The 23,973-nt window shown below is 56.6% G+C and overlaps 2 protein-coding genes across 6 annotated transcripts in view; one reads left to right on the forward strand and one right to left on the reverse strand.

Moving 5' to 3' along the window:
• The first annotated feature begins 2,849 nt into the window (after positions 1-2,849).
• TMEM161A (transmembrane protein 161A) lies at positions 2,850-18,104 on the forward strand. 3 transcript variants are annotated; one of them, XM_073324438.2, is made up of 12 exons: positions 2,850-3,562; positions 5,414-5,517; positions 5,855-5,935; positions 6,845-6,942; positions 7,354-7,871; positions 8,750-8,882; positions 12,566-12,626; positions 13,325-13,468; positions 14,028-14,141; positions 14,690-14,864; positions 15,466-15,562; positions 16,268-18,104. In XM_073324438.2, exons 1-12 carry the CDS (start codon positions 3,305-3,307, stop codon positions 16,537-16,539), a joined length of 2,055 nt encoding a protein of 684 aa, XP_073180539.2. In that variant the 5' UTR covers positions 2,850-3,304; the 3' UTR covers positions 16,540-18,104. The 3 variants fall into 3 exon arrangements, with proteins under 3 accessions (XP_073180539.2, XP_073180541.1, XP_073180540.1); XM_073324439.2 differs by lacking the exon at positions 8,750-8,882 and adding an exon at positions 10,272-10,423 and having other exon boundaries at positions 2,872-3,562; positions 7,354-7,510; XM_073324440.2 differs by lacking the exons at positions 7,354-7,871; positions 8,750-8,882 and having other exon boundaries at positions 2,868-3,562.
• The window catches only part of SLC25A42 (solute carrier family 25 member 42), a 33,515-nt gene continuing 26,699 nt past the window's right edge, over positions 17,158-23,973 (reverse strand). For 2 of the 3 annotated variants that reach the window (XM_073324444.2, XM_073324441.2), the window contains exon 9: positions 17,158-23,378. In XM_073324444.2, the coding sequence (XP_073180545.1) occupies positions 23,303-23,378 (76 nt within the window). In that variant the 3' untranslated portion in view covers positions 17,158-23,302. The remainder of the gene's footprint in view (positions 23,379-23,973) is intronic. The other variant, XR_012156216.2, reaches the window with a different exon arrangement.

A 23,973-nucleotide genomic window follows, 5' to 3' on the forward strand; every position in this document is an offset into this window, starting at 1 on the left:
CTGCAGCCAGGCAGGTGAGACACTTCCTTCTTTTTAATGAAAGCCCAGAGTCTCCCCTCACCCCATGACTCCAAAAGCTGGGGCTTTAGGGAAAGCACGAAATTCATGAGAGCTTGTAACACGGCAGAGCCAATCCAATCAAGCTTTCTAGGACTAAGGTCTCAGCTGAAGTAAGTGGGGGGCTGTAGGTGCTCAGCATCTCTGAAAATCAGGCCCTTTCAAAGTGTTTTAAACTGGGACCCAGGAGTCCTGATTCCCAGCCTTCCCTGCTCTAACTACTGGACCCCACTCCCCACCCAGAGCTGGGACTAGGACCCAGGAGACATGAATCCCAGCCTCCCCCGCTCTAACACAGTGTCTCGCCTCACTCCTCTCCTGGTCCTAGGAATAGAATCCAGGAGTCCAAGCGTCACATTCGCCTCTCCAGCTGCACTCGCCTGCCTTAGCTGAATGGAACCCAGGAGTCCGGCATTGTAAACGCCAATGTCTTCCCTTGCCCTGCAGAAGTTCTGTTTACACAGGTGCCCCTCTGTGGAGGTCAGGAAACCAGTTCTGGGGTAAGTCTGACTAAATGGAGGCCCCTCTGTGCAGCCCTAGGAGCTCTCTGTTCTGCTTTCACACACCCCATCGTCCTCACAACCCTTTTCATGCTCTTCCTAGGAGACATAAATGCCGTCAGGCGGTAATGGAAGGATAAATCCAGGCAGGGAACCCATTTATCTTACAAGGAAGACTTGGGCAAAAGGACACAGCGCACGGGTGAGATTGTTACCATCCGTTCTGAAGCACTGTCGCTCCCATCTCAAGGTAACGCTGGGGGAAGGAGGCATAAAATATGACAGAAATTCGCATATTTAAAAAATGACATATGGCAGCCTCTCCCCATTAAATGGCCCGGAGTCCTGCTCAGAGAGAGAAAGGACTCTCCAACACAGCACCCCAGACAGTCAGGGCCACAGGCTGCAAATCCAGCACCCGCCACCCAAGCAGTTAATTGATTTGGAGGTTAATATTTTTGTTAGTCCCGGGGAAAGGGCTCAACCTGGCAGCCCCAGAGACTTGATTCTTCTGGACTTGGTTCTCCATTGCCCTGCACCTTAGGCAATCATTTGCATTAGTGGATGTAAACCACAAGTGTTTCATGCCCACTTTGCACAAGTGTTAATGATTCCACAAAATGCAATGCAATGGAAAATCAAGCCCATCTCTGGGTATGACACAGGCAGAAGCTCCCGCACCCGACACACTACCCTGCCAGTCTGATTCACCCCTAAACCAGAGGGATGCCCCTACAAGCTGGGAGGTGAGAGAGGAGTTCAGTCTCTGCCTCCAGCTCGGTTCAGGGATACTTGCCCTCTAGAACTGGACTGAGACCAAACTAACTCATAACACCAAAGAGCCAGCACTGCTCACCTGGTCCAGGATTGACGCTGTGACTGGCCCTGCAGCCTGGCCCGGCCTCAGTCGCCCAGAGCAGAGATGCACAGTTAACTCTGCCTTTCAAGCATTTTTGGTAACATTTTGTGGGTGAGAAGGGAATCTAGGGGCACAGGGGGCATGAGTCCCTGAGTCTCTCTAGTCCTTTACGGAGGGTGGGGGAACCCAGGTAGTATGGTCATTTCCAAAGCACATGGGCAGAATCATAGCTTGTAAGCATTCTGCTAAATCCCTCCTGCTGCCCCCTGGCCAGAGTCCAAGCCATCATCCTGCTGTCTCTCTGGAAGGCCAGGAACTCTGGCCTTTCTCTGATCCCTAAATGTGGCTTCCAGTTTATACTGGGATGCTCAGGGATGGGGACACAATGGGGTGTGAGCAGTACCTGCAAATACCATGTGTGTCTGTGCGCACATGCCTGCTGCCTGCCCAGTGTGTGGGTGCCGTATGGGGGTGTGTGTGCACCCATTTGTGCCCTGTGAGGCTGGAGTGTAGCTGTGTCTGTGTGTTTGCACAGGGTGTGTCTGTGGCAAGGTGGTGCGTGTGCGCTTGTCTGCACTGTGCACCCACCGCTCTTTGTTTAGCAACCTCCTGTCAGAGTCCATCAGCAGAGCGGGCTGGTACGGCTGCTGAGAGGCGTTTTCGGGATTTCATCTCGAGTGTAAGGAATCTCTTTGGTTTTCGCCCAGAGCTCTCACAACTCATGGTTGATTTGCTCCAGGCTAGGCCAGCTGAGTAGCCCAGAGCCCCTTTACTGTTAATTAGGCAGAGAGGCATGCAAAAGTTCCTGCGTCTCGAGGCATGCTGCCCAGGGTCCAATCTGCAGAGACGAAGAGGGGCTTCCGGCTACACAGACTCACTGCAGCGTCTACCAGCTCAAACTGGAGACACACCTGCCAGCTGAGCAGTCCCTAAGCTTAGCCTGGGGGGGAGCAACCCCACAGGCAAGACCAGCTCAGCACAGCTCCTACCAGCTGAACCCAAGGGCAGAGGACTCCATGCTAGAAGCAGAGTAGCAGCCAGCCTGGCCAGGCGTACGGGATTCCCAGTAGCGAACAACTCAGCCTGGGGCTGGAGGAGTTCCCTTTTGGCTCAGCTGATAGATCTGCTGCCCATGCACTTGCCGGGTACCCGGATGCAGTCTGGCCACCAGAAAGGTTACACTGGCTGACCCTAGAGCATGACCCTGAAGAGGCTTATAATGCTGAAGAGCGAAAGACTCAACATCCCTGGGCTGCCTGGGGAGAGCCGCTGGGACCACCAGCCTGACAGGCAGCGAAACGAGGGCGGCCAAACTCCTCACGTTCCTCGTGAACATGCACACGGGTGGGAGTGCTAACTTGCCTCTCTCCCTCCACCCGCCCCCCCTTTACCGTGCCAGGCTCTGCGCCTCCCGGGTTCATATCCCTGGTCAGTGCTGAGGAGCGGCTGGCGCAAGGGACGCTGAGGTCAGTCACTTCACCTCTCCGTCCCCCGTGAAATGGGAATACTAATAATTCATCATAGAATAAATAACCCAGCCCTGTCTCACCAGGGGTGAATGGGAGAGTTACTTCATTGATGTTTCCAAGCCGCTTGGGGATCCTCAAGCTGAACGGTGCCTTTTAACGGCATCGGGTTGTAATTAATTATTATTAATTATTATTTAACGAGGGTCACCAAGTTCTAAAGCCCACTCAAAGTACATCAGAGACCCCTCCAGAGAGGCGGGAGCCAGCTGCTACAGTGTCGCCCGCCCACTGCACATCTGGAGAGCCGGCAGCCAGGTGGGGGGCAGGGTCACCCACCCAGGACACATCTGGAGGCGGCCGAAGCCAACTGGCTCCAGAAGCGTGACGCACGGGGGGGGTCAAAAACTACAAATCCCGACATGCAACGCGCCGGACCCCTGCGAACCGGAACCAGGTGGGAGAGGAGGAGCGGGGCCGCCTTGACCCAAGCACCTCTGTGCCCGGAGTCAAGACCCGCCCTTCTCCCGGGGACTGCCCTATCATTGGCTGAGCCGCTGGCAGTCACTTGCAGGACGGCCTGTGATTGGTTGTGGGGAGGGCGGCGTTCCGTGCGCTGGCTCGCTGCAGGCAGCTGGCGGCTGGTCTCGGGCGCGCTCCCCGGCCCCGGTCCCGGCATGGTGAGTCCAGCTGGGAGCAGCCCTGGCTTGGCCGGGGGGCGAGGGGCGAAGCGGGGCTGGCGGGGGGCCTGCGCTGGAAACTGGCCCTGGGTTGGCAGAGCCCGGGAGCGTGCCTCTGCGCAGGAGAGCGGTCGGCGGGGGCCCGCCAGCTGCGTTGTAGCGGGGCCTAGGCAGTCGGTTAGAAACCTTAGGGACTGGTAACCTACCCCCCGCCCCGCCCCCCTGGTAACCTAATCCCTGCCCGTCTGCCTTGGGTAACCTAATCCTCCCCCCGCCCTGGATAACCTACCCCCCCCGCCCCCTGGTAACCTAGCCAGCCCCCCCCCCTTCTCCCCGCCCCGGGTAACCTAATCCCTGCCCGTCTGCCTTAGGTAACTACCCCCCCCGCCCCCTGGTAACCTAGCCAGCACCCCCCCCTCCCCCCCGGCCCCGGGTAACCTAATCCCCGCCCGTCTGCCTTGGGTAACCTACCCCCCCGCCCCGCCCCCTGGTAACCTAGCCCCCCCCCACCCTGGGTAATCTACCCCCCCCCGCCCTGGATAACCTACCCCCCGCCCTGCCCCCTGGTAACCTAACCCCCCTCCTTCCCCCCCCCCCGCCCCGGGTAATCTAACCCTCCCTCCCCCCAGCCCTGGGTAACCTGATCCCCGCCCGTCTGCCTTGGGTAACCTAACCCTCCCCCCTCCCGGTAACCTAATCCCTGTCCCCCTGCCACCCGCCTCTGCCTTGGGTAACCTAACCCCCCTGCCACCCGCCTCTGCCTTGGGTAACCTAACCCCCCTGCCATCCCCCTCTGCTTTGGGTAACGTAATCTCCCCCAACCCCCCTGTCCCCTCCCACCTTGGGTAACCTGCCCCTGGCTCTGTCCCCCCCCACACACACACACACACCTTGCCCCAGGTAATCTAACCTTCCCCCCCCACTGCCCCACACACACTGCCCCCCACACCCTGCCCCGGGTAACCTAAAGCCCCTGCTCCCCTCCCATCCCCCGCCCCTGGTAACCTAACCCACCCTACTGCCCCCCCGCCCCTGGTAACCTAACCCCCACACACACACCAGTGCCCTTCCCCAGCTCTTTACCAGACCCAAAAGCTCCCTGCCCCAGAGCAGTGGCTGCTCTTCACTGGTGAATGAAACCCACTGGCGGGGGAGGAGGCCTGGGCCCCAGAAAGATGCTGAGTATCTGGGCTGCTCTTCCTGCTCCTATAAATAGGACTTCGCCTGGTGCCCTTTCTGGGGCTTTGGAAGGCTTTGCTGCTGCAGGGGCGGCAACCGTATCTGGTTTCCAGGCCTTACGGGCAGCGTGAAATGGCTGCAGAGTGTCTGCAGACGTGTCTCATGTCTCCCGCTGATTGTTAGAGGGTCTTTTTCTTTCTGTTCTCTGCAAGAGAGGTACAGCAGCACCCTGACCTCGCTGCCGCTTAGTGGTTTCTGCGTTGGGTTTGAAACATGCAGGCTCCCGTCAAAAGCCAGGTTTGAATCCTGGAAGGATCTGCTTGGGCCCCAACTTTCTGAATTAAACAAGTCCTTCCGGAGGCACCAGGACTAAGAAGTTCATGTCTGACTGGAACCGGGGGGTGGTCACAGGACTACACAAACCTCTGTGCACCAAGTCCCATGTTGCGCCTAGCATAGGCCCTCTGCACTCAGCTGGGTTTCAGAGAGCACCGGCCATGTGGAGTATAGCTTTGGAAAACCCAGACGATCCCTTGGACAGAAAAGCCACTGAATGCTCGTTCATGTGCCCGGGAATCTGGGCAGGAGTGTTCTGGCTCAGAGGACGCGCTGTGATGGGCAGGAGCCCTGTTGCTGACTTCACGGTTCTGATTGTCTTCGTTTCCTTGCCAGGCTGTGTTGGGGGTGCAGCTGGCAGTGAGCCTGCTTACGGCGAGCATCATGCAGAGGTTGTCCCCGCACTGCTCCTTCGCTCGCTGGCTGCTCTGCAACGGCAGGTACAAGAGGTTTTCCAGCCAGCTCCAAATCGTTGCCCCCATTCTACTTTTGCATCTCTTCCTTCAAACGCTGCCCCTCAATCCCCACCCCTTTGCTATTCCTGCCTTGAGCTCCCGCCAGCATACACACCCGGCTCTGCCTGTGCACCACATCCCAACTCTCAGCACCCTCCCCTGTACAGCCCTGCCAATGTCCTGCAACCCTGACCTGCAGCCCCTTCTCCAGTCGCCTGCAGTGTTGCTGGTTTTCACTCCTCCAATCAGACATTTCTGACTCTCCCCAGCTGTTTGTTTATATTTTGTCCCATCATTGACCCCCTCCTGTACCTCCCTTCAGCCTGTATCGCTACAAGCACCCTTCGGAGGAGGAGTTGTACGCCCTGGCAGGGAAGCAGAAGCCCAAGGCCAAGCGAGACCGGTGAGCGGATCCCCTGCAGTCCATGCTTTGTTATTGGGGGTGATGATGGGATGGTTTGAAGTGCAAATTAGGCCTCTTGTCTTCCAGGCCTGACTTCTTCAACCTGCCCCCATCTGTGGAGAGAGATGGTCTGGTGAGCAGTCAGGGCAGTGGGGTGGACCTAGGGTTTAATAACCGTAGCACCCAGAGGCTCCGATCGGGGACCCGTGGCACAAGATGCGCACACACCCATCCGAAAAGGTGGCATCTGCCCCCATCAGTCTCAAGCCTTGTCTAGACGCACAAGTTCTGTTGCTTTACCGACACTGGTCCAGCTGAAGCAGTGCAACATGCACTGTGAGTGTGGACGCAGCTGTGTCTGGATAAGTGTGCTGGCAGGGGAATAAGTTATATCCATGGTGCTCAAACTATGGGTCGCGACCCTGTTTTAATGGGGTTACCAGGGCTAGCATTAGACTGCTGGGGCCTGGGGCCAAAGCTGAAGCCCAAGGGCATGGGTGGCAGGGGGAGCTCTGGGTGGCAGGGCTCAGGTTACAGGTCCCCACCTGGGGTTTGGGTGGGCTCAGGCTCCCCCTCCCTCCCCCCAGGGTCATGTAGTAATTTTTGTTATCAGAAGGAGGTCGTGGTGCAATGAAGTTTGAGAACCTTTGAGTTATATTGATAGACGCTTTTATCCTGGGGTAAATGCATCTACACAAGGCATTGTACCTGTATAACTATACTGCCCTAACTGACCTAGTTCTACCAGAACCAAATCTATGTGCCGACGAGGACTAAGTCCAAGGTAAGTGACAGCAGCTGGATACAACCAACGGTGGAGGCAAGGAGCCTGAATTCCAGCTCCATGGGCTGCTGTCCACCCTCGCTGTGCTCTGTTCCTGCCATTCTGAGCCTGTTTCTCTCTTGCAGGAGGCTGAACGGGGTCACAGAGGATAAACCCCTGTCAGTGCCCAAGGACATCAACCTGCATTTGGAGACCACCCCAATAACCACAGTGGATGCTCTTGGTAATTCCCACACACCAGAGTCAGTCTGTGACCATCACCACAGTGGCTGAAGGCTTATGGGATAGGGAGGGGGGCGTGACTGACCTGAGTTTTCTATGGCAGAGCCAGGGAATAGACCCCAGGAGTCCTGACTCACAAGTCGCCCCCCCCCCCCCCCGCTTTAACCTACGGGACCCCAGTCGCTTCCCAGAACCTGTTACAGAACCCAGGAATCTTGATTCTCAGGGCCCTTGTTCAGGCCAGTGGCCCTACGAGGGCCAAAGAGTTCAGTTAGGGAAGTGTACCTCACTGCCCTCCCCCGCTCCCCCCCACACACACACACCTTGTTGCAGGGGGTGGGTGGGCAGGGTGAGCTTGCTTCTTGCACACTGGCTGGTGGTGACAGCCCCGTGTATCTCTGCCCGTTCCCAGTGCTGCGCTATTTCCTGGAGTACCAGTGGTTTGTGGATTTTGCCGTCTACTCCACCCTCGTCTACCTCTTCACTGAAGGCTACTACTGCCTGGTGGACCCCCGGAAGGAGATGAATATTGGCATCCTGTGGTGCCTGCTTACAGTCTTCTTCTCCATGTATCCTTCCTTTCCTACCCTGCCTGCTCCGCCTTGGGGGCTGGTAACAGGCTTCCCTAACCATGTGCCAGGGACTGGAGGGAGAGGGACTGTCGGGGCTGGGAGCCAGGAAAGTGACCCTGATGGCGGGGGATACAGGGAGTATGATGGGGAGGCAGGACGATCTAATGGATACAAGAGACACCTGGTTCAGTTCCTGGCTTGGCTGAAGGCTCCCTACGTGACCTCAGACAAGGCTCTGGGTCTGCGCGAGGCAAGGCTCCCAAGCTGCAAAAAGGGGGAGGCGTCCCCCTGCCTTGCCGGGGCGGCTGAATCCAGGAATGACTCCCATGTGCTCAGATCCTGCAGTGACGAGGGCTGTGTAAGTACCTGGCCAAAGACTGTGGGTGAGCCTCCCAGAGCAAGGGGTAGAATCCCCGTTATTTATTTACCGTAGCACTTAGGAGTCCCAGGCATGGCTAGTACCACCTTGTGCCAAGCGCCGTGCACACCGAGAACAGGAAGAGGGTCCCTGCATGATGGACCCCCGGAGCTGTTCTCGTCTGGATGGCTTTGGATCAGCTCTAAGATCCTCTCCTCCACGGGCAGGTCATGCCTGAATCCAGCTGACCTGTTCATCTCGCCCCCTGCTCAGAGCAGTGCAGGCTGCTCTGTAAGGCTGCCAGTGACAGGCAAAATAACGGGGGAAGAAACCCACCATCCTCTTCAATTAGAAGCCTAGCTAAGGCCGAATGGCTTAATTTATGGACTTATAAACAGCTCCCTGACAAGTTATAAAGCTGTGTAATGAGAGCCTTCCCCACCGTGAACCGGGCAGGGGCCTGATGAAGTGCATGCTTTACGAGGTGCTCATGCCGTGGCGGCTGCAATCTGTATGGATGAAAGGGCTCCCGGACACTTTTACAGGCTGCTGTAAAGCAGGGACGGCTGTCTATCCCCATTGAAAGGGCAGCTGGCCTGCTCCCCGGTGGTTTATGTGAACATCTACATAGCGCCACGTGAGCCTGCCTGTCCCTCCCCTTTCACTGCAGCTGATTGATACAGGGCACCCGGGGATTGGCAAAACGGCCCGAGCCTTGGGGCCTGGCTGCTAATGGGGGTGGGGAACCAAATCCTGGCTTGGGGACCCTAAAGAAAGGCCTTAATTGTTTCCTTTTATTACCCATAATCACCCCATTGCCAGTAGGTGACACCCCAATGAGTCCCTCTGAGTGAACCCCTTAGGCCTTCTCTCCTCAGGTGCAGTCAGACGCTTCTCCCCATCTCCGGCCTGGTCCCGGGCTGCGGCACCCGGTAGATCGACCGTGCGCAGCCAGCAGATCTGGCCGCCTCACCCGCGGGCAGCTCTTCCCTGCAGAGCATGTGGCCAGAGGTGGATACAACAGCCAGGCAGCCTCCCTAATGCAGCGTATTTAACCTCAGCAGTAGGCACAAAGCATTACGCCCCAGGTCCAGATTGTTCGGGGAACCCCTTTTCCCCCCTACCCAGAGTTTTCTCCCCTACAGGCTGAGGCAGGAGCCATTCCTGGGGTGAGATGTGGACCTGAGGGCCGGGGGTTGGTACAGAACATGTGACAGATGCTGCAGAAATGAACCACGCCCAGTGTGGCTGGTTCTGGGCCCTATTGGGACCCCAGTGGGCAGAGCCGGCTGCTGGTGGGCCTGGGGAAGGATCACCCCGATTCTCCCCTTGGCAGGAGGCGGCACTCTAAACCCCTCCCTGCCGGAGTCACCTGAGAGGGGCTGCTGGCAGCCAAGTCAGCCTTGCCTATGCTGTGGTCACCCAAATGGAGAGGGGAGAATCCCTTTTGGGCTCGCCCTGTCCCTCATAGCTAGCAGGGGCTGGGCTGGGGGTGCCGGGCTGTGCTTCTGAGAGCCTGCCAGCGTGACAGAGAGTGAGCCCTGGGATCAGGCTCCAGTGTGTAAGACAGGGTGACAAAACCTCCCCGGGCTGGGCCACCTGTTGCTTTGATTGTGTTTCCCTCACATGCAAGGACCCCAGTGAGGAGTTGTTACAGGAGCCCCCCCCCCCCCCCCCCCAACGAGATTGGAGGCCCATTGTGCCAGCTGCTCCCTAGGCCTGTGCTAAGAGACAGCCCCTGCCCCATAGGTAGACCAAGGGGGTGGGGGCTTCACCTCCCTGCCTTACAGATGAGAACTGAGGCCCAGGTTGGCTAAGTGCCTTGCCCAAGGCTGCACACGGAGTGAGTGACGCAGCTGGTCTCTAATCACAATGACTACAAGGGCCTTCCTGACAGCTGCAGCCCGGGGTCTCTCCCAGCCCTCAGACGGTGACTAGACAGAGGCGTGTGTTTGGTTTTATACTGGTTTGTATTCGCTGGTGAAAGGGGCCGGCTCCACGTTCCCTGAGGCTCAGATACACACGTCCCCCCACACCTGAGCGCTGCTCCTCGTCCCTGTTGGGGGGGGCTCACTGTCAGGCCCAAGAGGGCAGCTTGCTCTCCGTGGCCCACCCAGCCTTTGGCATCTCTGCCAAGGCCTTCAGCCATGCCCACGGCAGTGCCCACACATGAGAGGGAGACGTTTCTCCATGAGGAGTTACATCGAGGCCCAGCAAGCTGGCCTTGTCCTGGGCCAGCAGGCAGGAGCCGTCCGAAGGGGGAGAACTCTCTTTAGCCACCAAGTGGGTCCCCTGGGGTGAGAAGTCTGTTCAGTGAGCGTTTGGGGGCACGGGGGCAATGTAAAGGCCAAGGCCAAGCCCAGCTGGTTTCTTTAACACCAACCCCCCCTGCGTCTGCAGCAAGGTCTTCTTCATGGTGATGCACCACTACTTCCGCTCCGAGGAGGGGGGCGAGCGCTCCGTCTGCCTCACCTTCGCCTTCTTCCTCCTCCTCATTGCCATGGTGGTGCTGGTCGTGCGGGAGGACTACTTGGAGTTTGGCCTCGACGCGGGTCAGCGAGCGGTGGGGCTGGGGCCAGGTTCAGGGAGGGAGCTGAGGATTGGGCGGACAGGTGGATTTGGGCGCCACTATGGCAGATCCCTTAGTAGGGATGAGCCGGGCTGCCCACGGGCTTAACAGTTGTGGTTGGAACCGTCTGCAAATGTGGTTGTGGCAGGGGGATGCGTCTGCATGCAGTGACCATGCTAGCGTGCTCCTGCGGGTCTGTGCTTCTGGATCCGATTGTGGGATGGGGGCCCCTGTTACCTGCATGTGTTCAGATGTACGGGGGGGTGGGTCGTGCATAGCACTGTTCTGTGAATGATCCCAGTCTATGGTAGATGCGAGTGTGTGGCAGGAAATCTGCCCTGTTTGGCCATCGTAATATAAACCTGTCCCCATGTACGTTAAACTGTTAGACCCCTGTTTGTCGCAGCCGGGTTGTCTAGACTAAGAAAAGCGGCTGCAGTTGGTTTGGGATGAGCCAACCCATTCTGGCTAACCCCGATCTCTCTCCTGGCGTCGGTGCGGGTTAACCCTTAACTCAGTCAGCTAACCCCACCCTAATGCCCCTAGCACCGTGATGCAGCTCAGGTAGCCACTTTAAATGGATAAAAGGGAAGTGCTTTCCCGTGCAATACACAATTAGCTGGTGGAACTCACTGCTGTAAAACAGCGCTGAGGCCAAGAGCTCAGTGGGATTTTGTGCAAAAAGAATGTGGAGGACAAGACTATGTAATGTTATAGCAGTAAGGGTTAAAAAACCCCAAGGGGTTGAGAAGGGCTAAAAATCCCCAAGCTCCAGGGCATGAGCCAACGCTAAGTAGCAGGGGTCAGGAAGGAACATTCCCTGGAGACAGGTTATCCCAAAACTGCTGGGTTTCCTGTGCCTTCCTCTGAAGCAACTGGTACTAGCCACTGCAGGAGACTGGACTGGGTGCATACTGGCCATCCCTTTTTCGATTGCTGAACAGCGCACAGGCCTGCCCTGGACATGGCTCTGGACCCAGCTGTGAGCAGCCTGCCAAAGGACCACCCCACCCCCCAGTCTTTGCAATGAGGTCATGGGAAGTGATGTACCACTGTGGGCTCTGAATCCCCCCCTGCTCTTGTCTAGTTACGTGCTGGATAATTACTTTTACTGCTGGCTTTTGTCACCCTTGGCCAGCCGCGTTGCTGGGATGGCAAAGGAGCCTAGGAAGGGCTGTCTGACTGGTGTGTGGTTCCTGGGAGCCAGCAACTGCTCGCAGGAGACGGCCTGATTCTGCTCTCGCTTATCGCCGGGGATGTCTCCTGACAGCAATGGGGTTACTCCTGATTTACATCGGGGGAAGTGACAAGGGATCAGGATCTCTCGGCCCAATTAACTGGTGCTGTGCAGAAAACTGACTCCAAAACCCCTCTCCAGATGAGCCGTTTAGGGGGCTGGAGGGTGGGATGCGCTTGCTTTCAGTCTGTGGGTTTTGTGGTTCTGATTCCCCACTGGCCCTCTTAAAGGGACCCAACTCGTTACAACCCCTTAAACAGACAAATAAATAAATATTTTATCCGAGCCAGCTCCTTGCACTCTGAGGGATCTCGCCAGCACTTGTGCATGTGCGTCGCTTTAAGGCCCAGAGTCACACATGTCGGGAAGCGCTCTGCTGAATCAAAGCGCTCCCAGGGTGGGCCCAGCGCACTCAGGCATAGCGGCACTTGTACCGGTGTAACGCTGTGCTCCGGGGGGTGGTTTGGGCAAGTCGGGACGAAGCGGAGCTTTGCCAGTACGGCTGCATCCACATGAGCAGCGCTTTGCTGGAATAGTTCATTCGTACGCTGGCTCTCTTAAAGCACACCAAAGCTGTTTAAACCACTTCCAAAACAGCATAAGCTAAACTTTAAAAAGGCCCCTTTACTGGATTCAGGGTGTCCGCACAGGGGATTAAATACTGGTGTTACTGCAGGGGTTTAAATTCACACCCTATCTTATACTGGTATAACTTTCCCATGTTGATGAGCTCTTAGGTGCTTTTGACCATTTCACCCTTAGTGACTTACTCTTAGGAACCTGCTGTAGCGATTGGAGTAAAGCTACACCGTTACTTTCCCCATCACTTGCCGCCTCTTCCCTTCCAACACAATCTCTCCTACTCACCCACGTCTCTGTTTTCTGCAGGGCTTGCCAATGTCAATGATAACCTGGAGATTTTCTTAAAGCAGCGAGGATGGGAATGGACGTAAGTCTGGCGGAGCAGATAATAGAAAAGCACGTGGGATGGGGGAGGGTTGAGCTTTTTGAGTCTTTGCAGCTGATCCGGTCGCCAGCAATTTGTGTCACCAGTTCAGCAGCCTTCTGTAAGGTGGTTGCATTTCAGTTCCATGGGGGAATTATTTTTATTTTCATGGGGGTTTTTTGTTGCTTGTTTTTTAACCTTAGAACTATCAGGAATTTTGTTGGACGATTTCTTGGAGGTCTCAGAGATGTAAAGTGCCTTTAACAGAAGATATGGGAGGGCTTGAATCTTTAACAAAGAATATTTTTCTCCTAAGAGTGTTTTGGACATTGGCGTTAAATGAATGTTAACTAACCAGACCAGAAACAAAGACTGAATTAAAAAAACCTTACCCATCAGATTTCTCTTCTGTGATGTCATAGTTCCCCAGCCACCCATCCTCTTCTGGGGAAAACCAGGGTGAAAAAGGCCTGGAAAGATTCTCTTAAGGCTAGCATTGTGGAGAGAATCTTTCCAGGCCTTTTTTTATCCATCAGATAGAAGCATAAAAAGGGCACAAGGTCTGTGTGTTTTCTCCTCTGCTGGTCCCTGAGGCAGAGCCTTCCCAGTCCTTGTGCTAACCCTGCTGCAGGCTGAATTCTATCCATTAGCATGTTGTAGCCTTGTCTGACCCTCGATGACCCCTTGCTCCATGTTTGCAGAGTTCCCATCACCAAACTGACCTTCAAGCTGGGGCTGGTGGCCCTTTGTTCCTTCATTGGCGCGTGTCTGACGTTCCCGGGACTGCGGCTGGCGCAGACTCACCTGGACGCTCTGAAGATGGCTGCAGACAGGCCAATGACCCAGTTGAGTAACCTCCCGCTTGTCTGTGAAGCAGCCAGAGTTATGGGTGAGCTGCGAGACGGACACAAGACCGCCACCCCTGGCTGCTGGCTGACAGCCGGTGGGGAGCTCTGTTCCCCTGGATACTGCCCCACCCCAGAGGTGGCAGCATGGCAGCAATGTGAGCCACGCACAAGCCCCGTGGCATGGGAGGTGCTTTGCAGATGTAAAGCAGGGGTATCATTCAGACACTTGGGGGAGTGTAGAGGGAGGAGCTCTGCCAGGAAATGGACCTCTGATAAGTTTGGCCGGTCTGTGGAGGTGCTGACTGTATGCTGGGGGCAGGGCAGGGGCCAGGTTACCTGGTTCTGTCCCTCTAAAAAACCCTCCCCTGAGATACCTGGAGGGTGTTGCTTTTCCTGGTGAGCTTTGCATGGCCCTTGCTGGAGGGGGATGGCTGGCGGTGCCTTCAGGTGAATGTCGACAGGAGCCTGTGGTTCAGGGTGCCGCCCTGGGGCGGAGGTGGGGGAAAGCTGGGCTCTGACAGGCTCTGACTCCAGTTCTTTATCCTCCCCCCGGCAGGATCCTGCTCCACGCGAGTTTCTTGGCACCCCTGGTCACGGTGGTGATGTGGATCAAGCCCATTTCCCGAGACTTGTTGCTTCATGCACCCATGGGGAAGCAAACAGTCCAGATGTGAGTGTGACACTGCAGTCAGCAGGCAGGCAAGGGGGAGGGGGTATCCAAGTCTGTTCCCCTCCCCTTCCACCAGGTGCAGACACGGGTCCAGCCTTTGATAAAGAACCATCCTGTACCCTGCGCTACCCTCGGCCATCGCAGTGTCTGCCGGTGCTTTATTAGATCAGACTCGCCATCCCCTGTGAGGTCAGTGACATCAACCTCGCTAGTGAGGGGAAGGGACTTTCCACCAAGGTCACGCAACAGGTCAGTGGTTGGTAGAGCCAAGAAATAGAACCCAGGAGTCCTGGCACCCAGGTGCCTCCTGCCTCTAACTGCTAGACCCTACTGTCCTCCCGGAGCTGGGAACAGAGCCCAGGAGTCCCGGCTCTGTTCTGCTGTCGGTAACCTCCCCGACTTGTCTGGCAGTGCTGGCTAAACTCCCATCAGCCCCTGCTGTTTCTGACGTGTCCCTTGCTGTACAGTTCAGGCACGGGCCAAGCTGTGCCCTGTGAAGGTGAATTCTGCCCCCTTCACGCTAACGGCCTCCTGTCCTCTTGCCCCAGCATGTCGGACGCTGCCTACAACTCCACGCGCCTCTGGACCATTGTCGCCCTCTGCCTGCTGCGCCTGGCCATGACGCACCACCACCTGCAGGCCTACCTCCAGCTGGCGGAGCGCTGGGTGGAGCAGATGAAGAGGGAAGCTGGGCGCATCACCGCCCTGGAGATCCAGCGCCGGGTAGGCGCCCGCGGGGCAGAGAGTAACTCAGGCAGCTGGGGCAAAAAGCAGATTCAGGCTCCTTGCTGTGCAAACAGCCCAGAATCTGCAGCCAGTCACTCTCCCGCCTCCTCGGAGGCTTGTGAACCAGCTCCATTCAGCTGGCCATAGGGACTTGGGTCCAAGCGCCCCTCAGCTCCAGGGAGATTCCCCCCTCCTGGCTGTAGCTAGAACTGTCCCCCCTGTAAGCACCAGGTCCAAGATGGGTGCCCGGGCAACGCGCTCGAGAATCTAGACAGCACTGGCCTTGGGCAGAGAGCAGCTGGGCAAAGTTTCCTTTCCCAGCCCCTTCCCTCTCAGTGTCTTTCCTTCCTGACTCTCTCCTCTAGTATGGGTTTGACAGTAGCACCCCGCGGGCCTCATCCTGCCAGGCCCAGCACCGGGAGACAGTCCCTGCCCTGCATGGGCAGGACTGGGTGCCAATGGGAGAGGCACCGAGAGGGGCAGTGATTTGCCCAGGCTTGTAGAGCCTCAGGTGTCCGGAGTCACCGTCCGGAGTCACAGTCTGGTGCTGCCCTGCATTGCTCACATCCCTTCTGTGCTGATTCCCTCTCGTTTCCAGGTCACGAGGATTTACTGCTACGTCACTGTGGTCAGCTTGCAGTACCTGGGCCCCATCATCCTCACGCTGCACTGCACGCTGCTTCTCAAATCGCTGGGTAGGGAGCCGGCTGGGCCAGGGTGACGGGCTCAGGCCAGGGGATGAGTTGCCCTTTGCAACTTGCCACCCCAGGAGTGGGGGCAGAGAGGCTTTCAGAGCCTTGCTTGAGGGATCAGGATCGTGGCTGCGATTTGGAGCATGTCACCGGAGCTGCGTTTGCCTCCAGCTGCTCTTCCTGGTTACCTCTCCACTGCAGCTGAGGGGCCCCGTGTGAAATGAGTTTGTTGGGTCTCAGGCCACCACCTGATGGGCAGGTGTCCAGGGCCCAGACTGAACTGGGGTCCCTGTACCTGGGGCTGGCTGGCAGGGGAAGGGTGCCTTGGCCCTAAACACCCAGCTTGGAAGGAAGGTTCAAAGTCCTGCTGCGGGGGTTGGGAGAGCAGATTGTCCCACATTAGCAGAGGTCATGCACCTCCCCCTGCAGTGGCTGGTGCTGGCCCTGGTCTGAGCCAGCCTGGGGGGCAGTCCCTTGCCCTTTTGTAAACTGGGGCATGCCTCCCCAGGCCCTGAGTCACCGTTTCCAGCGGGCTGAGCAGAGCTGGGAAACGCCCCAACAGCTGGGTGACAGGACAGGTGCTGCAGGGAGGAGCTGGAGGGACCTGTCCCTGCAGGGCTAGCTGTGACTAGAGGGGTGCACTCTGCCCCTGCCAGGGGTGGCTCCCCCCCACGCTCACCAGTCCCTCTTGTCCCTTCTGCCTTGCAGGCGACTACTCGTGGGGCCTGTTCCCCGAACCCCCACCCGTCTCCCCGGTGGTGGGCATTGCACCGGCCCAGCCCACTGCTCCCTCAGCTGAGGAGGAGGGAGGAGAGGACATGCAGGCCACAGTGGCGCAGATCACGGGTGTGCTGGGCGCCATCCTCACCCCGCTTTTCTACCGCGGACTCTTCGCCTTTCTGACGTGGTGGGTGGCCCTTTGCCAAGTGATCACCAGCCTCTTTGGCCTCTACTTCCACCAGTACCTGGCAGCCTCCTAACCACAGCTGTAGCAGGGCCAACGGGCCCCAGGACCTGCAGGCCCCTGCGGGCTACAAGCCATGTGCTGGGGCTGGGATGAGTTCCCACCTGATGGCTCTCTGCCCTGCGTCCACCTGGGTGATGGCGCAGAGCTGCCCTTAGCCCATCTCCTCCCCTGCCCGAGCTGGGGGACGCCAGCTGCCCCCGCTGTGTGTAGATCCGGAACCGGCCTCCCGGCTGGGCCACACCTGCCAGGCTGAGGCCGCTGCCTGGTTGTCTCTGCCCGCCGAAGGGGCAGGAGTAACTTGCTGGGGGTGGCGGCTCATCAGCATCTTCTCAGCCTGCATTGGAGCGGGTTGGGAGGTGTGGAGCAGGGGCCAAGGGAGGGGCCCCACACACTGCCGGCCTGGGGACAGCATCTTCTAGGCAATCTCCCCAGCTTGCTTTGGCCGAGCCGCTCCCCTCCCCACTCCAGGGTGGAGGCTGTCTCACCTACCCAGCTTCTTGTGCGTGGCCGGCCTCCCCTGAGAGCTCAGGGACCCTCTCAGCCAGTGGTTCCTGATCCAGCCTCAGCCTCCTCCCCACCTCCCACCCAGGGAGGAGCCTGCTGGTGGGTAACATGAGATGGGTCAGCGGGGAGCCAGAGACCTGGAGGGCTGGGGTCTCCGGGGGCCCTGCGCCGGTGTTGGAGGGCTGGGGTCTCCGGGGGCCCTGCAGTCGATACCAGTGTGGGGTGCTCCTATTCTGCTCTGATGGCTGGGCATGCTCTGTACGGCTGTAAATGGCCCCACAGGGCAATGGCGAAAGGGGGACTAGGCCTGCAAGTCAAATGAGCTTGGCCCCAGGTTCCCGGCCGCAGCAGAGCTCTGGTGCTTGGTGCTGCAGGGAGCTTGGGGGTGGGGTGACGCTGAGGCTGGGAAAGGGGGGGGAGGATGCTGGCTCATAGCCACGCCTACAAGACGGAATGGAAATCCCAAGGGCAGCCTCCCCCATGGCAGACACAGCGATGGCTGTGCAGCCGTGTAATGCTCTCGAGAGCATCCTTCCCTTGGCCCATGGGGCAGGCGTAACCCAGATCCTGGCACTTGGGGTCCTGCTGCTCTAGGGACTGGGCCCTTTCATCTCTTGCCAGCAGGACCCCAGAGCAAACCCCATCCCAGCGGGGAACTTGCAGCCTTTCCCTTGTGCCTTGCCAGGCTTGCACCAGCCTGCCCTGTGCTGGGGGCTCATGGCCTGCAGGGCACTGTGTGGGTGCAGGTGGGAAAGCACGGGATGATTTATTAGAACTAGCTCTTTTCTGGTAGCTTTGTTCTTCCAGAACTCGGGTTCTACCAGGGCAGAGGCACCCGCTCCCCCAGGGAGCTTTTCTGGGGTCATAAAGAGTGATTCCCCCTAAGACTGGCTGAAGGGGTGTTTTGCGTGGGGTTTCTGGGGCCTGCATTTGATTTAATTTCTCCTCAGGAAATCATCCCCCTCCTCTGTGTAAAATTACCCAGCCCAGTGGCCTTATTAATTCTGACTTCTAGAATAAATGCAACCAGGTACAAGGATATTTTATGAATAAACACATAGAACTGGTAAGCCACTTGCTGGTCAGATTCCTGCAGTTGTAGCAGGACAGAGGATTCTTCAAGTCACCATCCAAATGCATGCCACAGTGTTGCTGTGTGCTGTTAAAGCATCTGCTGTGTTCCACTCCAGAGGTGGCTGCATTTGAGTAATGTGGGCGGGGAGGGCACTGCCTCTAGAAGGACCCTAGGACAAGCCTGGGGATCAAAGCTCTTGCAGCAACTTAAGCTAAGGCAGGAACATGACCCATCCAAGCAGCAGCTCAGCCCCTGTGGGGGGAGGAGGGGCAGGGACTGCAGGCCCTCCAGTGGGGGGTGGGGGGAGATGGAGACTGGAGCTGCCCTGGCAGGAGTGAGCCAGGCTCACAGCCAGGCCGAACATTTCGGAGGGTGGGTGGGGAGCTTTTTGCAACATCTTGCCCCTGATGTAACCAGTATCTGTCCCTGATGCATGGGGCCTGAGGCTCTGGGGGAGGGGGGCTGGTGCCCCAAAGTGTGTGTGGGGGGGAAACCCAGAGATGCCAGGCAGCTGGGCTCCTTGCGATCGGGGATGGGCTCCCTCTGCAGACTGCACTATGTTGGGGGAAATTCCTTCTCCACAATGGTGGTGGGGCAGCATGGCAGAAGTTAAGTCCTTGCAGCAGGAGGGCAGTTGCTAGCGCCCTGGGTTGTGCTGCGTTCAAACACGCAGACAGTCTCTCCCCGGAGATCTGCCCAGACGTGAGCTCGGGGCTGGAACAACGACTGATAGACTAGCCTGGAAAGGGGGGAGAGAATTCCCAGGCACTGTAATCAGGCCACAAAACCAGAAACCCACCCAGCCCCCGCTGCAGAATTATTTGTAAATAAAAAAGCACAACATCCCCCAGGTCCGTCCCAGCTCACGCAGGGCCCCATTCCCCAAGCTCAGCCGAGGGGAGCAGCAGCAGTTGGGACCAGTTCTTCACTTGGGGTTGGAATTGCTGGTGAAGGGAGCCAATAGGCCAGCGGCCGAATCCACCCCTCAGCACTAATTGCCCCTTGTGCACAGAAGTCCCCCACTTTGACCCATAATTCTCCCCTCAGGAGAAGAACCATCACCACGGTTAAAGGATTCAAAATTAGGCCTTAGAACAGGGGTGAGCCACATACAACGCTCTTCAGAAGTTCAAGAGCTGGGGCATCGCTGCTGGGGCTCGGCCTTTCAGCCCTGTTCCTGCTGAGGCCCCAGCAGGCACACCTTGCAGGGTTGAAGCCCAGATAGCCCCCTCCTATAGGGGCTAGGCAGCAGCCCCTACCGCACCACCCTGCTGCAAGGCAGAGCTCCTGAGCTCCCCCCACGCTGATAAGTGGAGAATGGGGGCAGGGGGGGCTCTACAAGCCCCCCTTTAACAATAAACAAGCTGCATGTCACTTCCAAGCCATGGTTTGGCCACTCTTGCCTTATAGTGACAGATTCCAGAAGCTCAACTCATTTCGCTTACCAAGGAGAAAGGTAAGGGGTGACGTGATCACACACTGTCAGTACTTGGGGAACAAATATTTAATTCTGGGCTCTTCAATCTAGCAGGGAAAGGTCAAACATGATCCACAGGCTGGAAGTTGAAGCCAGGCAAATTGAGCCTGGAACTAAGGCGTAAATTAACTATTGGAACAATTTACCAAAGGTTGTGGTGGATTCTCCATCCCAGACAGTTTTTATATCATGATTGGATGTTTTTCCTACAAGCTCCAGTCCAGGAATTACTGGGAGGAGGTTCTCTGGCCTGTGTTAGGACAACCCTTCTGGCCTTGGGATCTCTTATAACAGCTCCACAAGGGTCCCTCAGCCCTCCCTTTATCACAGCACAGGGACCGATGGGGCTAGAACTCAAAGCCCCCCTGAAATGTCTGCACCCCTCTCACTTAACCTAAAGGCGACTCCTCAGTAGACCCCGTACTGCTGATACGTATGACACACAGTTGAGCAATTCCAACACTGTACAGCAGAGGGCAGCGTGAGGCGTGCACAGTGGGGGTCACGTTTTGTGACCGAGCTGGAGCCCAGCGTCTGGTTCAGGGCCAGCGCTGTGGAGGGAGCAGAGCACCACTCCCTGCATGCGGAGCGTCCTGCCTCCTAGATCATGGCTGGTTTGAGAGGAAGTTGACAGGCCCAGCCTGGAGAGAACTCGCTCACCTCATCAAGGCAGCACCTTGTTCCCTTACAGCACACACAGATTAGAGCCTCTCGGGAGCTCGCGTGAGAGAAAATGGGGCATTTGCTGAACAAACCCAGGGGCACTTGCTCCACTGCCTGGGGCTACAGCCCCTGCCCTGCAAGCAAAGGCTGATTTTACCACCACCCCACCCGCGCTCCGCCCAGAGCTGCCCCATAGCTAAAGCCAGCTGGCCAGAAAGGGAATAGGAAAGACACAGGAGAAAAGAAATGAAACTAAGCTGTCCCTGACCCTTCCCGTGCACAGTCCCCACGGCCTGGCAGCTTGTAATTACACATTCCACTGCGGACAAGGAGAAGCTTCCCAACCTGCCCCCAAGGTGAGGCATCAGCAGCCCTTAAATGAAGAGCAATCGCGGCATGAGGAAGAACACAGAGCCCAAACCTAGCCCTGCTCATGAAGCATGTCAGGGTGCTTGGTGCTGTACAAACTCCCCGGCTCCAATCTAAACAGCCAGACAAATGTACTCCATAAGGGGCAGCTGGCCCTAGGAGAGTAGAGGGACAGCACAGTGCTTAGGGTGCTAACCCCAGAGACCTGGCTTCAATTCCCTATTTCCCTCTTCTGCCACAGACTTCCTGTGTGACCGTGGGCACGTCATTTAGCCTCTCCGGGCCTCAGAGCCACACCCATCTAATGGCAAGACCAGCACCGGCAGCCAGGCAAGGGTCCAAGAGTTAGAAATTGATTCTTACAGTGCAAGAAACCAATAAACGAGAAAGCCGTTGCCATCTTATTGGATGCATCTTGCAAATTCTGCTAAAGAATTGAGAGTCCTCCCTGCTGAATGCAGCACCGAGGATTTTAGCATCCTGCCTGCACCTTGCAAACTTCAGCTCAAGGCCTGACTGGGCCTGGCACATGCACCTTTCCCAGCTATTGCGGCTAGCCCTGAACTTCTCCCTCACAAAAGCCAGAGCAATGAAAACTAACCCAGCAGCGCTCTCCTCTGCCAGAATGCTCAACAGTGCCCTTCTTTTCAAACTCCTGGCCCGTACACAGCTGGGGTCAGACACGCCTGCAGCAGCAAGCAGGTTGGGCTTTTCCTCCTCTGTGCCTGGTGAGGAGGCTGCTGCCCTTCCCCCAGATACAGACCCTGTGCCTGTCATTCCTGCCGTAGGCATGTCAACCTTAGACCATTGCACCTTGGGAGGGTGCTAGGAAGTCTGGGAGTTGGGTGGTTGGACTGGGGCGCGCATAATGCAGGGTAGTCACGAGCGCCAGATTGGGACCCAGGATTCACTTGGGGTTACAAATGAGTGTAGATGCTCAAGTGCTAGGTTAACAAACCCAGGGTTTGCCAGCGCAAGTTCTAACCAACCCTTGGCTTACGCTGCAGTGTCAACGTGCCCTCAGAGTCCGGTCTTATGGCTAAGGCCCTGGGCTGGGACTCAGGAGATCTCAGCTCTGCAGAGATTCCTTCTTGGGCAAAGTCGCTCTGTGCCTTAGTTCCCCACTTATTTTAAGATGATCCCTCCTTTCTCCCCCTCATGTCTCTCTAGCCTGTAGGCTCGTTGGGGCAAAGATTCTCTCTCACTCCATGTGGGTCCAGCACCCAGCGCAATGGGATCCTAGCAACAGCACTAGAAAGCCACATCCCAGAGATTTCAGGGTTTTCTACAGATTTCAGGGGGTCCTTTCAAACTAAGAGCCCCCATTGGTGAGGGGAAGGTTTCTGACCCCCACAGAGCCAATAGCTACAGCCAAAACAAACTGACCAGCAATTTTCCTTCCATGCAGCTTAGCCGGGCATCAACTGCTGAAAGAAAGTTGCAATGCTGTAACTTCCGTGAGAGGCACCAGCCCATACCTTCCATGGACCAAAGTCCCCCATGCACCCAGAACAGCACCAGCGGTCGAACAGCTAGCAGCTGCCTGGGCTCAGCTCAGAGCCAGAGGAAGTTCAGACCCCACGGCCCATTCAGTCCTGGACACCTGAGCTAAGAATTGCCAAAAAGGGGCCCAGTTTAGTAGCCTTTGGAGGTGGGTTTTAGGAGTCCAGGCACCATGGCTCAAACCCTGGCTCTCTTGAAGTCTCTGGGAGTTTTACCATTGAAGTCAGGGAGGCTAGGATTCCCTCAGCATCCCATGGTTTTGATACTATATCTTACTGACTGTAGTGACGTATTGAACTTTAAACAGTGTGGTATTCTGGGATTACCCTTTATCAGAGAAGTCATTAGATAGAATACTAGTTCATCGTTTCCTTACTGTGTTGACATACCCGGCTACCACAGCAGTTGCCTTTATCCGGAGTCATGGCATCCCTGTCATACACTGATGCTCCATCCCCCCGGAGAGGGCTGCCCACCGGGACTCTGAATCGGCTGTCTCTTCAGCACAAGCTGGGCTCCACCAGCCTGGTTTCACGCTGGCTTCCTCTTTGGGGTTCTGTAACTGTTCTGAGCGGAGGTTGTTTGGAGGACAGGTTATTGACCTATCACTCATCCCCAGCCTGGAGGGCCAGCAGGCGGTGCTTCCTCTGGTCCCTGCCTTTGCCATGCCACTCCCAGGTCAGTGGAAGAGAGGAGCGTCCCCCTGCGTTACCGTGCCATCCTCAAGGACAGTAGTCCTGAATACACAGAGCCAAATAGTCTTTCAATACCCTGAATACTTAGGGGCATGCTCCTGTGCCAGCCGCTTTAACTGTGACCAGGGTGAGGACAGTAGGAGGTTTCTAGGAGAATGTATTTGGGAAAGACAAGGGTGGTGGGGACCGGATACTGATCTGGGAGCAGAGAAAGTCAGAGATGCCCCCCTCAACCCACTGCGGGAAGCTCTCCCAGAGTGTCTGGCGCCCCAGCCAGCTAGAGCAGGAGTCTGCGGTGTGTAAGAGGCAGTACCTGAAGCACCCGTCGTGCTGGGAGAGGGGAGACATCTCTCCTTCTGCAGGACTTCGAGTCAGAGATTTGAGCAGGATCAGCGTTCGCTCGATTCAGAAGAGCTCGTTCAGTGTTGAGTGCTTTGCCGGTACGGGACACTGTTGAAAATCCGGTGCTAAACGGGCCCATTGCTAGTGGCTACAGCTTCCACTTTCTTCCCCTCTCAATGCTGGCCCCAGTTCTGCTGAGTAGAGACGAGAGCCCCCGTTTTGTCCTGTAAAACATATTGTGAGTGCGACCAGCGCCTCCTGGTAGTAGAGATGCAACACAGAGGACACCCAAAGAGAATCCAGAGAGCCAGTTAATTTTTTATTAAATATACTCCTCTCTTGGCACAAATTTTAAAATATATATATAAACATTATATAACAGTGTCATCACTGCATTAAAATAGAACTCCAGACCCAAGGAAAGCAGTCAGGTTTGACACACATTAATAGGTGAGAACATCTTTACAAAAGGCATTTGTTCTCCGTGCATAGACAGTCAACAAGAGTCCCTGCATAACGTGGCATTAAAAGGTACAGGGTGGGTAGGAGGAACCAGACATTGCAATGAAAAAACCTTTTTATAAATCAAGTCTTTTCCATTTCTGGCTCCAAGCCATGGACTGAGCCCAAAACATACCACATTAGCCCTAGTATAAGAATTAAGTAACAACATTCAGGTATTTCCTCATAAATCATAAGAGATCAGTAAAAGTTGCATCGAAAACAGTAGAGGCTGAGGGAACTGGGGTTATTTAGCCTGCGGAAGAGAAGAATGAGGGGGCATTTGATAGCTGATTTCAACTACCTGAAAGGGGGTGC

The sequence above is a fragment of the Lepidochelys kempii genome, chromosome 25 (genome assembly GCF_965140285.1).
Source record: "Lepidochelys kempii isolate rLepKem1 chromosome 25, rLepKem1.hap1, whole genome shotgun sequence".
Lineage (NCBI taxonomy): Eukaryota > Metazoa > Chordata > Testudines > Cheloniidae > Lepidochelys > Lepidochelys kempii.